Raw genomic sequence first — 15,294 nt, 5'->3', positions numbered from 1 at the left:
TCAACAAATATAACTCGGACTCAAAAAGACCATATTATTTTCTGTAAAATAATTAAGTTTAATAAAAAATAAAAAATGAGATACACACCCCGTCTTGTTTTTTATTTCAACAAATATATCTCGAACTCAAAAAGATCATGTTATCTTTCTGTAAAAAAAAATAAGTTTAATAAATAAAAAATATAAAATGAGATAAAAACTCTTTTAACCTTAGTCGAAGAGGTAATTGATATCTCGACGGACTTAATTAAGGCCCCGTCTGGTTTCAAAAGTCAGGCCAAATAAGCACTTTTTTAAGTGTTTTCAGATAACAAGGTGTTTGGTTGACCTAAAAAAGTGCTTAAATAAGCACTTTTTAAGTCAAAATTAGTGCTTTTTTAAAAGCCAAAAATTGTAGCTTTTAAAAGCACTTATTTTAAAAAATCTCTACAAAATCAAAACGAGCTTTAACTCTTTCACTTTAATTTCCCTATTTTTGCTTTTGAAACTTGAACCGTCGGAACGGAACTCAACTGAACCTCCGTTGAAGCCCTCCTTCGTCGTCGTTCCTGTTCTCCGCATAACCTCCTTCGTTCTCGACAAAAAGAAAGAAATGGCAAAGAAAAACGTTACTGTAAATCAGCGAGAAACCTAGTTTTTCTATTATATTTTTTGAGTTTTCGTGTTTGATATTCAGATATCATGATCTATATAATCAATCCATGAAAATTTTCATCTATTTGTCAACTTTTTTTATATCATTTCGACCGTAGTACAGTCTTAGTAAACGTCGACCGATTTCGACTGATTTGTTTCTTATCTCGACTAACGACGTAATTAATGTCGACTGCATTACGTAGCACGAATTATCGACTGTATGCCGACTGATTTGTTTATTATCTCGTGTAGTAACCTATCCCGGAATCACTAATTAATCAAAGTCTTAAGCATGCAAAATAACTTAAACACTATAATCAGATAATCCAGCGAAAACTTAAATAATACAACCACAACCACCGGTAGAATACAACCGGTCCAAAGTAAAAATACTGAACGGTTATACAATCCAATCGAAACATAGTACTAAATCCCACAAATAGAAAATCTGGTACAGTACAATCCACCCTGCTGAAGATCAACGACCGCTACCACCCGGTCCGTCCAACCTAAGTCCTGCCCCGTGAAATGGGATGTCCAGAACAAAAACTGAATACGTGAGCTAACAACGCTCAGTACATAAGTATGAGTATACACATGCTATGAATGTTAAATGCAAGTGAAGGGTACCGGAAACCTATCCATATATAATCCTGCTCAGACAAAGGCGCCATGGTATGTAGTATGTTGGATCGTCGCATCATGAGGCACTCCCATACCATAAATCGTGGATTATTATATGATCCAAAACCATGGAATTCATCCACAAATATAATGGGACTGAGCAACCCCTCTATAGGTAATATCAATGATAAAAGTCCCAATATGGTAATGCATGCAGCATAATATCCGTGAAATAATCAATGCACATATCAGTAATGTCACATAAAACATTCAAACATAAAACATGCATACTCAACCAGGGTATCCCGGATAGTACGTCTGTACCTCAGAATAAGCAACCTAGTGATGAGCACTAAGTCTAGACTTAAAACCTGAAACTTACCAACACTTGGATCTGAGCTGAGCCCTAAAGCCAGACTTAAAACCTAAAATTTTACCAACACTTGGATATGAGCTGAGACCTAAGTCCGGCCTTAAAACCTGCAATTTTACCAACACGATGTAATCAAGACTTCTGAGTATAAGGTCAGGGACCTCAGCTCGGCGTGATCGAGGTAATTTCACATAATCAAGACTTCTGAATATGAAGTCAGGGTAATTATTGACATAATCAAGACTTCTAAAGATTATTTTAGGGACCTCAGCTCAACTTGACCGAGATAATGATTGACGTAATCAAGACTTTTGAGTATAAGGTCAGGGACCACAGCTCGGCGTGACCGAGGTAATGCTTGATTTAATCAAGACTTCTGAGTATGAGGTCAGAGACCTTAGCTCGACGCGACCGAGGTAATGCTTGATGTAATCAATACTTCTAAGAATGAGGTCAGGGACCTCAGCTCGACGTGACTGAGGAAATGCTTGAGATACTGGGATAATTTCATTCATATAGAAAAATAAAATGTCACTTGAACTCAAATACAGCTTTTCTAAAAAATGAGGGTAAAATTTGCAACAATCAAGAATAATATTTGCGTAAATGGTAAGAGTTCCAAGGCCTCTTCAGTCTCTTGCCTTTTGAGTCCTCCAAATAGTATGCATCTGAGCTGAGCCTCTTTACTACTTTGACGGCCCTTCCTATTTGGGAACAAGTTTCCCCACATTACCTCTTGGACATTTATAAGCACAAGGTCTCCCACCTGAAAACCTCTTTCGTGAACCTTTCGGTTATATGACCGAGTTATCATATTCTTATAATCTTTCATCTTGATGGCAGCAACCTCTCTCTTTTCATCCAAAAAATCTAGATCATTCGATCTCTTCTCCTCATTCCCCATAAAATATGATCCGAGATGATTCTTCCCCAATCTCAACTGGGAGGACAATTTCATTTTCATATATCAAGCTAAAAGGATTCTCTCCCATACCGATCCTAAGAGTAGTTCGATATGACCACAACACACTAAAGAGCTCATCCATCCAATTTCCTTGCACTTTTCCTATTCTGGTCTTCAAACTCTGCACCAAGGACCTGTTGGTGACCTCTACATGTGTAGTAACCCAGAATCCATTTTAAGATAATAATATGTTAAACATGATTAAGGGTTAGTAATTAACCAGTTCTGGGGCTTAATCGGACTTCAGAATTAAAAATTGGGTTTCCAAAGTTTTGGCCAGTTCGGACGGTCCGAAGAGGACTTCGGACGATCCGAACTCAGCAATCCGAAGCTCCGAAGAAGGGCATGTTGAATTCAGAGTTAAGGCACATTCGGACGATCCGAACCAAGATTGGACGGCCCGAACTCCCTCTTGACAAGCAGGCAGGATTACTCAGCAATGGATTTTGACAAGTGTCAGATTTAGAACACTTCGGATGGCCCGAAGTGGCGATCGGATGGTCCGAACATGACGTGTCTCGCATGCAGGCAGTGAGCTGGATCGGATGATCCAAACCCGAGTTCGGAGGGTCCAAACTTGACCGGAAATTTTCCTATAAATAGGGCTAATTCAGATTCATTTCTGATTACAAATTCCCGAGTTTCTTTCTTCAGTTATATAGTGTGAGATATACACTTGAGGGCTCTATCGGTTATAATAGAGGTTCTGGAATAACCAAGGTGTGGTTATAGTCATCCGGGACTAGCGACTTCAAAGGGCTTACTACGGACGAAGATATGGTCCGGGAATCTATTTAAGTTTTGGGAATACTTATTAGCTTAGTTAAGACTTATAGAACTTATGTAGTGATACAGTGAATTTTTGAATATAGGCTTGGAACCTAGGATCCTATTAGACTCGAACTAGCCTAGAGGTACGTACATATTGACTGAGATTGCCAACGAGTATACATGTTTATATGCTGCATTTATTTGGCTTTATTATGTGGCATGATGTATGTTTTACCGCTTTCTATATTAATAATATAATTGAGACGGGAAATTTTTATGATGATGGAACTGAATATTTTAAAAAAAAAATTTCAATATGATACCTTGGGACGTTGAATTTGTTTGCATACAACCGACAAATGAGAAACTATTCCCCTCGAGTAAAACACTGTCGATAAAGTTAATAACTTGACATTGAAACGTAAGCTATGAACATATAATATCATATAATCTCAAAAAAATAAATTACAATGAAATGAAATAAATGTTAACAAAACTATGGAACATGCTAATTTAAATACTATTATTATTTGTTTATTTGTTATATAAAAATTCCTTGACTCCGATGCATTCTGAATACGTTGACGAAGTTTTTCAATCTGCAGCTTTGAATAATTTGAAACCGAATTCATTGCTTCTGGGGTAATTCCTATAGATGCTCCTAAAAATTATATAGTTGAGAAGTTTGACTAAAAAATAACTATACAACATATGAGATCCATCATAACCTGCCAAAAAATATACCCGGGGATGGAGAATTTCCGACAAAATTTATGGATTCTGGGGTACTTCCTACCAATGCTCCTGAAATTAACATAATTTAGAAATCGAATAAAATACCATAAAACAATGATTATTCTAAAATATATGTGATACATTCTAACTTGTAGAAATAGACCTTGAGATGGAGAATTTCCATGCATATCATCGAGAGCCATAACACTACTGTCATTGAACAACAATCTGTAACGAGAGATATATAATCGCATTTTGATCAGATAAAAACATGAGAAAAAGTTAAGAAAACAAGGAATTCAAGACCATAATTTAATGAGAAACAAATGCAGTAAGAGCGTAAACAGACGAAAACAGAATTTAATGAGAAAATTCATAGATAACAAAAAGAAATTAGTCGGGAGTCTGGACCATGGGAACACTTAGTGTGACAATGCCCCATATTTATCCAAGCAATGGGAAAAAGGTCTTTATCCCAAATAATGACATATCACCTTGATGCACAGGTGATTGCACCTTTCATGAAATTTACCAAAAAGAGCAAAACTGACCGTCTCCCTGAATTTTAAGCAAATAAACAGTTGGTTATAGGAATTTGGTGCAAATGTATTGGCCAATAGAGTTCATAGCGACAATTGGTTAAGCTTACTTTAGAAAAAAGAATCTTTGAATAGCTCATTTATTATACCAAAAAAACACATGATAGAGCTATTTACATAGTTATCTGATATCCACAGAAAGTTCAACCGTTTACCCTTCAAAGTGAGAAGCAGAACAATCAATCCAAGTTAATCATGCCTTATGGTTTTAACAATAAGAATAAAAAAGATGCTAACATGAGAAGAGAAAATATCAAAAACAAAAAAACAAAAAAAAAATTAGCACACATCATTTAACTTTGCTAGTTCTAATATCAACTTTCTTTCTATTTATCAGTTAAAACACTTTTAAATGAATTCATAGGCACAGAAAGGCTTTCACAGGAAACTTTCTCATGAGGTTGGCATGTTTATTTCCTGGTAGATGAAGCTATGCAATGTGTAAGTATCATCAAAAGTGAGATGTGAGGAAAATATGAAAAATAATCAATCAAGCTCCTCACGAAAGTTTAGAGATTCACAAAAGACTAAGATAACACAAATTTCGTGCTAGTTGCACGACACAGTTGAAGGGCAGGAAATCAAATCAACATCATGAGCATCAAATATCAATTCTGGATCGAAGCAGTAATCTTGCAGAACATTGAGCTTGTAGACAAATTCTAGAGATTAAACTAAAAACAAATAGTTAAGATAACAATCGTGAGGAATTCAGCATCGGAGACCATGACCAGTAATTTACAAGAAAAAGGTGCAAAACAATGTTAACATTTTAAACTGAAAACACATATGTAAGAGAATGATTGTAAATCCTAAAGGTAACTGATGCTACAATAAGAATGATGCAAAACCCCAATACGATGTGCGCACATATATTTTGGAAGGAAAAAAATTCTGAATAATGAGCAAAATCCCCATACGACGTGCGGACCAATTTTTTGGAAGAAAAACGAGGTCTTAAAACCTTTTGGAAGAGAAAAGTGATGGCTTTCGACCCATCAAAATCTGTAATTTTGTTTTTGGACGAAATTTTCAAGGATGTGAGATTGTTCGGTGTGAATAGGTGGCCAGTGGGCATTTGTGCAATAGAAATTCGTTGTTCTTGGTATGTTGAGGTTACAGTAATTCTAGATCTCGCCGCAAGCAATAGCAGAAACTTTGTTCTTGGTATTGATTTTGGTCCATCTAATGTACGACAAATATCTAGCAATTCAAATATCATATATTGATTTTTTTTTTTAAACTCATCATATATTGGCTTTTATATCCATGTAAAAACATATCATGCTTTATATACATTATCATATATTGACTCTTTTTTTTTTTTAAACTCATCATATATTGAATTTTTTTTTTAAACTCATTATATATTGACTTTTATATCCATGTGAAAACATATCATGCTTTATATATATTTCCTTTTTTTGTCCACGTATGTCTATTAGGAGTTTTAAAAACGCAGAATGATAGGGCAAAATTGTTAATTCACAATCGTAAAATTTTGCCCTTTTATTCACTCTTTTAAATAGGTAATAGATTGTGTTTCTTTTTTTTTAACAACATGATTTTCCAAATTAGTTCTAAATATTCATATCGGATAATATGTCATATAGTGCATAATTTATGGAATTAAGTGCCGAAAATTTGATAATATATGTACCTCATTACAATAAGTTGCGTACTTAGATCAAAGAATAGTTCAAACTATGGAGGTTCACCTTGAAATTGACCTTATTCAATCTTAAGAGAAATCATCAACAAGTACAAAACACAAGAAAACATCTAATCAAGCAATAGTAGGCCTTGGCCATAGATGTAGATCACAACTATATGAATTCGTAGCACATTGAACTATATAAGTATATATCCTTACTCTACTTATAAGATAGTGCATGAAACATTGATTTACCAACAATGATGTTCTTGTGCGATAAGTCACTTGGTGATTCTCAATCTTAATTAATATCACTAAGTGTGGTACATACCAAATATTGGGACGAAATCCTCTGTTACACTTGGTGCTACAAACCGTGCTACACTTTGCTAAAAACAACCTCGTTTGCACAAATTATTAAAAATTAAATTCATTAAACAATATGGATGAACAAAATATAATTAATCATTGATAAAATTTTCGATTCACCTATTTTTTCAATTAAAAAAATCATCAATAAATTGTTTTACTCATTTATCGTGATTGAGACACAATTTATTGCCTATTTTAATTGAAAAAATAGGTGAATCGAAAATTTTATCAATGATTAATTATATTTTGTTCATCCATGTTGTTTAATGAATTTAATTTTTAATAATTTGTGCAAACGAAATTGTTTTTAGCAAAGTGTATCACGGTTTGTAACATCAAGTGTAGCAGAGGATTTCGTCCCCCAAATATGAAGGTAATCGGATGTGATCACAACTTTCGATAGTAATACCTAATATATGAACATTAAGTACTCAATTCTTCCATTAATATACTTGAAATTGAAAAATATATAGTATTTTTATAAAATTTGTGCTCTGTTTTTTTACATCATAATTTTCTCAATTAGTCTCAACTATTCACACGAAACAATATGTGTTATGGCAGACACGGATTTACATTGGGGCTATGGTGGCCGGGTTATAGCCCACCCCAAATTTATTTAATATATATATATATATATAAATAATTAATTAATAATATTGTAAAATTTTTAATTTATAATACAAACATTGTTTCTTTGAAATTTCAGTAAAAAAAATTACTTTCATGATTTTGGTCTCTTAAATCTTAAATACACACACAAAATCTCTTTGTTTTAGATTAATTTTAAAATATTTTAAGCGTTGTGTGATACAAATATAAACAAAAAATAAGAATTTTCATGAACTTAGTTAAAAATCGTAATTCTTAAATAATGAAAATTTAATTTTTTAGTTTTGATCAATTATAATGCTTGATCAAAATAAATTATGCATGTGGGTTGGAAAAAAATTTAAATTGTATTTACTGTCATATTACAATAAAGCCTAAATTCATAAAATTATCAAATGCGTTTCAAATATATTGTATATAAATTTTTTTTAAAAATTTTATGATAATAATATATAATTTATTACATTAAATTCAAGCCTCTCCTAACTCTAATTTCTGGATCCGTCTATGTGTTATGGTGCTTAATTGATGGAATTAAGTATCAAAAATTTGATAATATATACCTAATTACAGCAAGTTGCAAACTTCGATCAAGGAAAAGTTGAAATTATGGAGGTTCACCTTTTTTTTTTTTTTTTGAGAGTAGAGGTTCACCTTAAAATTGACCTTATTCAATCTTACATGGGATCATCAACAAGATTAAAACACAAGAAAACACATGATCATTAATTTAGTCCGAAGATAATGTTGATATGGTACTCGTTTGAGCCTTTGAGATGTTGGAGAACACATAAATTGATATTTGTACTGGTCAATATCGCCAATAAGTTGGTAATTGATTTTTTGGATTTCGAAATTTAATGTCAAATAATATAAGTGACTCGATATCTTTGATATAATTTCACATTCTTTAACTAGGTATGCACATAACTTTAACCAGGTACAAATTTGTTGTAAAATATTGCCGAAATTGAGCACTCTAATCAGATTTTTAGACTACTAAGAAGGGGAGTTATCGAGATGGTAAACTTGATTCTTTCCCAACACGAGGCATGATTTGATACAATTAAGTCTCGAATATCAAATTGAATATGAAGCAAACTTAAATTAGGTACTAAAATCAAATATTGGAGCTCCATGGATCACCATTCTAAATGGGTCATTAGTACCATTTAGAAAGGTAATTTAAGTTTGTGTTTCTAGTTAATGGTTTAAAACATAAATCATTTTTATGCTCATTGTTAATGTTTGACAAAATTTTGTATGAAAATGAAAATTTATAAATCTTATTCTAGTGTCATACTTTCGTACTACAGACCACAATAAATACTACTTATTGCATATGGCCGGATACCAAATATGTCGATTTGTGTACTCATTTTCTCGTTAATGATTTACATTAATGTTAGTAAAATCACAAATCACGAGAAAATTAAAATCATGCACATATTTATACAGTCACAAACATGAAGTAGTGAAACATATATTGATTTAGTATTAAATCTTATATTCATAGCTAGGTTATCATAAGTTCCTAGTCACATGTTGATGTAGATTTCCCAATATTTCCAATATTGTGCCGAATATTGGATTATATGTACTTCATTACAGGGGTTTTTTTTTTATTTTTAGTGTAAATTAAATAATAAATTTCAAAAATAATGTAAAATTAAAATTTTTTTACAAATACCGTAAAACTCCAAATCTGACAGCGGATACTCCGTACACGTAGCACCATCCGCCAACATTTGAAGCGGATGCTGCGTGCGTGGCACAACCCCACGCCACGCAGCAGCCTCTCCATTATTATGCTCAATTATTCATTACGGAGAGTTTGATTTTTCTGCAGAAATCATCGGCTTTTCTCTCCTTCTTCTCTCCTTCAATTTTTTGTTTCTTTAACATTAGATTTCTCCAGAATCGTTCCTCCAATTACAAATCCGAGAGTAGTTTCGGAATCCTTACAACGAGAGGTTTTTTTTTACACCAATTTTTTGAGTTTTCTTCGCCGTATTGAAAACATCGTCCGACCACAGGCGGAGCATTTTCACATCTTCCATCACCGCCTATCGTTGTTCAAACTAGCAAAAAGATATTTTGGTTGGTTGGAGCTCTATTTCAAAATTAAGGTAAATTCGAGATTATGATTTTTTAATTTGGGTGTTTTGGTTTAATTGAGTTACTATAATTGAAATATGTTTAATTATTGGTCGCAGGTACTAAAAAAACCATTTGAAGGTATGAATTATTTTTCAGAATTTTTTTAAGCATTATTTTGATTTTTTGAGTTTATTTTAATAATCTGTTTTAGTATATATTTCAAATTTCTTATTTTTTTAATTAAATATATTATATTAATATAATAAAAATTAAATGTATTAATAATAAAAATAGTTATGTTACGTTAAGTGTTGTTATTATTATTATTTTAATCTTATAATATACATAAATATAGAATTATATATATATATATATATATATATATTAAAATACTAAAAAATATATATATAAACTTTATTATTGTGGTTGTTATTATATTAGATATATATGCATGTGGTGATATTATTGTATTATTGATATACTATATAATATTACGTATGTATATATATATATAATATATGTATATATATAATATATGTACGTATATATATATAATATATGTATGTATATATATATATATATTATTTATATATATATATATATATATATAATTTATTGTTATCGTTATTATATTAAAAATGTGCAATATATAGACATATATTGTTATATGCATATATTAAAATTTATTATATTTTATTTTATTTTATTTTTATGTTTTGTAAACCATGTAATTTTATAATATGTGTTTATTGGTTTGCATTATATAATTGTTAGTATATTTGTCAGGATGACAACAAATCGAGGGCCAATAGATTCCAGTGTGCTATATTTACAAGCCACACATATGTCGTCAGAAGTTTCCACAATAACAATTGATGACATAGTTCGAGTCAAACGATCCGATAATTTGATTTGGCAGTTATTTAATGAGCATGGTCTGCACAGTCGTGTGATTGCATATTTAAATAATATGGGGTTTTATGGTGTTTTGTTGTGTGGATCTCGGCAATATGATAATCATTTAATTACTGCTTTGGTTGAACGATGGCGACGTGAAACACATACCTTTCATTTTAGATGTGGTGAAGCAACCATCACTTTACAGGATATTTCATTATTTGGGGTCTACCTATTGATGGTGAGCCTGTAATTGGTATAGATGTTTCACGCAAAGTTGAAGAGTGACAGCATATATGTTTGGATTTATTGGGATTTACGCCACTGATGTCGCATTTCAAAGGTGGTCACTTATCGATGACCGCTTTATATGAGCATTGCATGGCTGCACATATCGATGATAATAGTCCAGAAATAGATGTCGTAAAATATACCCGTTGTGTAGCATTAATGATTATTGGAGGAATCATGGTTCCAGATTATCAAGGAGGATCTGTTAAATTGATTTTTTTGCAACTACTTCGGGATATTGAACGCATCAGATCTTATAGTTGGGGAAGTGCAGTTCTAGCATTCCTATATCGTGAGTTATGCAATGCAACACGGATAAGAAAAGCTATAATATCCGGGCCTCTATTTATCCTACATGTATAAATTTTTAAGTGCATCTAATATCACGTTATAATAATTTATAATTTAATTTATTACTGATGGCAGGTATGGGCATGGAGCAGGATTACATTTGTTAATCCTGATATAAATGGATTATCTCTGACTGTGCCTCAAAATGAATTCGAGGAAGATATTCCATATGCTCCTTATGGTGCACGGTAATATTTGAAAAATATTAGCTTTTTATAAATTACAAATTCATTTTGTAATAATTTTAATAATCTTTTTTTATTGTAGGTGGTCAAATGTGTTTAGTTACACTCATTCACCAACGCACGCTGTTAGAATTATAAGGGATTGCTTCGATCGTATGACTAATGCCGAGGTGTGTTATTGGATTATTGAAATTTTTCAGCAATTATATTAATTTCTATTTATTAATTAAAAATGATTTTATTATTATTATTATGCAGTTTAATTGGATAGTTTACAACAAGAAAGATGTTGATGTTAAAGCGATCATTAGTACATACGATAATAGAATCTGGAGATGTGTTTGTCCTCTGATTTGTTTTGATATTGTGGAGATGCATCGTCCTGATCGGGTCTTGAGGCAGTTCAAAATGCGACAATCTATTCCTAGGCCTGCACTTGACAACGATAACCTACACAATGTTAATAGAACAGGTCATCGCAACACAGATTGAAGAGAGTATCATAAAGATGCAATTATTCTTTGGAATGGAAAATTGAGTAATGTTGCCCGAGGAGAACGCTACAGAAGATCTAGCGAAGTCGATGATGATTACTTTCCATGGTATGATCGCATTACTGTACGATTTATATCGCCTGCAGTAACTGGGCTTGGTTTTAGGCCATATCAACCGAATTTAGATATTGGCAGACACAGTAATATTCCAAAAAATTTTAGTGTGTCATCCTCTGATTCGCAGCAGTCATCATCAGGGTTTGTTCCTCCTCGTCCATCTGGTGAGTTCTACAACGCGGGTCCATCTGGTGGGTTCTACAACGCGGGTCCATCTGGTGGGTTCGACAACGCAGGGCCATCTAGTGGGTTGTACAATACCGGACCATTCGGTGGATTTTACGGTGCAGGACCATCTGGTTCATATGTTGATGCCGGTTATCATACTCCATTTTGTGAAAATATCCAAAGTTTTATAGATCTGCTTAATACTGGTCAACGCAATATTCTGGCTCCTGAAAGAAACGTTCCATCACCTGTAATATTTCCTAGTTATTCAGATGAGCAACAAGAGAGGAGTGAAGAAATTGTTGATGCTCCTGTTGTGCGTAGAGGACAACGTAGACGTAGACCACCTGCTTGTGGTACCGGTGGTCATTTGTATAACTGCAATTGTCATGAACAATAATAATTTTTTTTTGTTATAGTAATTGATAATTAGTTATGCATGTGATTTTTTTTCCTTTCCGTATGATTTTTTTTATTACACCACAATTATTTTAAATACTTTATTAAGTTGATTAAAACAAATATGAAGAAAAATGCTATTAGTGTAATAGATCAATGCATTTAACCAATATCAAATACATATCTTATTCAATGCATACATTATATGACACAATTATAAAAACGCATATGCTACCAACAAACATTTATTTGTTATACATTTTTCGTCAAGCAATCAATTGTCCACGTTCATCTGATACTCCTAAAAAAAAAACATATACAAATTAAAATATATTACAAGACATATTTTTAGGAACAAATTAAATTTTCAAAGTTTATACCTGTTAGTTCTTCGTTGTTGTCTCTCTCTCGCTATCGGCATGTCCATCTCGTTTCTTAGTCGAGTCGTTGTATCCCTACCTGCTCTTCTTCTTTCACGTCTAACTGGGTTGTGTTGCAACTCAAAGGTAGGACGATCCCAATATCTTTCATCTGCAAGAGGTTCAAATCTTCCTTCATACGTTGCGAGGTACTCCGATATATTGTACCATGACTGCACAAGTGTCGTGGGATCTAACGAGTGCCATTTAGCGGTGCAAATAGCATGAGAACACGGGATGCCGAAAATTGTCCATTTACCACATGAACAATCTGTTGTTGATATTCTCACCACTTGCATGTGTTGGCCGCGACTTGGTCTTCCTCCGGTTGCAACCTGAGCAGTTTGTGATCGTACATCATATTTAACAACACGATGTTCACTAGATTTCTTTGCCCATTCCTCATACTTTCGCCGTGCATAATCCGACCACAATTGATTTTCTTGAACCATACGTTGACCTTTTGTCACACGTTCAATGAAGTATTGGACACATCTCAGAAGGGTCAAGTGTACTATTGCAGATATAGGCAGTCTACGAGCTCCCTTTAACACACTGTTTAAGCACTCGGACATGTTGGTCGTCATCACTCCACGACGCCAACCTCCTTCATGGGCCATACTCCATTTTTCCTTTGATACTCCATCCAAATATCTGTGTGCCAAAATATTTTTGTTCTTAATTGCCTCCATTGTTGCATCAAATTTACAAATTTGATGTTGACTACCTGCTTCCCACCACAAATCTTTCAAATGCACATCTTTGAACCTGAAATTAAAATTTGAGCACACGTGCCACAAACAAAAACGATGCATACCTTGTGGAGGTTTGAAATAGGGTAGATCTTCAACGGCTCGCACGATTCCCTTGTGCCTATCAGATATTAGACACACACCATTTTCGCCACATACAACATGCCGTCCAACATTTTCCAAAAACCACTTCCAGGAATCAGACGTTTCTTCATCGACAATTGCAAAAGCCAATGGTAGAACTTGATTGTTAGCATCGAGAGTGACAGCGATCAACATTTTGTGTTTGTACTTTGTGTACAAATGTGTACCGTCGACACTAATGATTTTTCGACAGTGTCGAAATCCATTAGTACACGGCTTGAATGCCCAAAAACAATAGTTCAATGTTTTTATTTCTTCATTGTTTCTGAGATGCTTCAAGTCGACAATTGTTCCAATATTGTATTTGCAAAGAGCACGCATATATTTTGGCAGTAATTGAACAGAGCTCTCCCAAGTTTCATAAACAATTTCCACTGCACGTTTCAGACTCCGCCACGCCTTCGTAAACGAGATTTGATATCCATATTTATCTTTCACACTCTCTATTATATATTTAATCTCGTACGAAGGATCACATCGTACAATTTCCAATAGTGTATGTGCAACCATATCACTATTCAAGTTGTGATGATCTATGCCGACGTTGGTTGATATACATGTATGAGGCCCACCATATCTGGTTATTTTCCAATAACCTGTTTTCTCCTTGAAAGATGCGCGAAGACCCCAACGACATCTGACGGTGGAAGAATCATTTTTGCATTGAATTTTCCACAAAATGCATGTGCTCTCAACAACAAGATATTCACGCCTAGAAACTCTGACCAAATAATCCTTCACAGATGCAATCAGATCTTTTTTATCCTTGAAAACCATGTTTACACATAGTTCTCCTCTCTCCTCATTATAGTATCTTGTCCGCATGTCATGAGGTACGCCAATAGAATCAGGAATCTCTTCTCCAAAATATGTATTAAAAAAAGATGGCATATCAGAAGTGGTAGAAAAGAAAGGAACATCTTGCCTCTGTAATTTCTGACGAGGTGGTGGACGAGATGATGTTCCCTCATCAGTATTTGCATGGATATTCACATGTACATCATCATTCACATCTTCAACATCGTCATCATCTTCTTCCTCAGACTCCCCGTATGACATCTCTGGCTCTGTATCGCTTATCTGGACATCTTCGTTTTCACTCCTAGGATCATCAACACGTGGCACAAAGTTTTGAATTTCTGAATTCCAATTTGCTTCACCATAATTTTGTTCCCAAATACGTGTACTTTCCGGCAAACTTGCAGGATCAGGTTCTGATGTGCCGGTGATATATTGATCCCACGATCCACTTTCAGGATAAAGATACATGTTGTCCATTCCTTCGGTGACGTGTAAAATATCCGATTCTTGGTCGACATGACCAACGTGATGGTCAATTTGGTTTGCTTCCACGTACAAATGCAATATACGTATATTGGGAGATTGCATCATAAACTCTAAAGCGTTGTCATCGACAAGATTGACTTGAATTTCATGCCAAGATGAATTTTCCATAAAAGAATATTTCGTTGACAATTTGAGGGTAAAAGTAGTTGGATCAATCCTCAATATTTGATGCACAGCTTCAACCAACTCGGACAAAGTAATGGTACGTAGAACTCGCATCGGTCTAGTATAAGGAATACTATACACAATCGATCCACTATCCACAATAATATGACCACCAAAATATAAAA

The 15,294-nt window shown here is 33.6% G+C and overlaps 1 protein-coding gene across 1 annotated transcript; it reads left to right on the top strand.

Annotated features, from left to right (window-relative positions):
* Positions 1 to 10,664: 10,664 nt before the first annotated feature.
* LOC140878747 (serine/threonine-protein phosphatase 7 long form homolog) lies at positions 10,665 to 11,713 on the top strand. The gene is made up of 4 exons (XM_073282363.1): positions 10,665 to 10,901; positions 11,055 to 11,167; positions 11,247 to 11,334; positions 11,423 to 11,713. The coding sequence occupies exons 1-4, from the start codon at positions 10,665 to 10,667 to the stop codon at positions 11,654 to 11,656; spliced, it is 672 nt and encodes a 223-aa protein (XP_073138464.1). The 3' UTR covers positions 11,657 to 11,713.
* Positions 11,714 to 15,294: the final 3,581 nt, after the last annotated feature.

The sequence above is a fragment of the Henckelia pumila genome, chromosome 2 (genome assembly GCF_033568475.1).
Source record: "Henckelia pumila isolate YLH828 chromosome 2, ASM3356847v2, whole genome shotgun sequence".
Taxonomy (NCBI): Eukaryota; Viridiplantae; Streptophyta; class Magnoliopsida; order Lamiales; family Gesneriaceae; genus Henckelia; species Henckelia pumila.
Note: the sequence above shows the minus strand (reverse complement) of the source record. Positions and strands in the feature narration are given on the sequence as shown.

What these genes read in the sequence shown, in the direction of transcription:
- LOC140878747 (XM_073282363.1), top strand. Translation starts at nt 10,665, where the DNA reads ATGTCGCATTTCAAAGGTGGTCACTTATCGATGACCGCTTTATATGAG. An exon ending in TATGCTCCTTATGGTGCACG is followed by an intron (nt 11,168 to 11,246) that starts GTAATATTTGAA and finishes TTTTTATTGTAG; the next exon opens with GTGGTCAAATGTGTTTAGTT. An exon ending in ATCGTATGACTAATGCCGAG is followed by an intron (nt 11,335 to 11,422) that starts GTGTGTTATTGG and finishes ATTATTATGCAG; the next exon opens with TTTAATTGGATAGTTTACAA.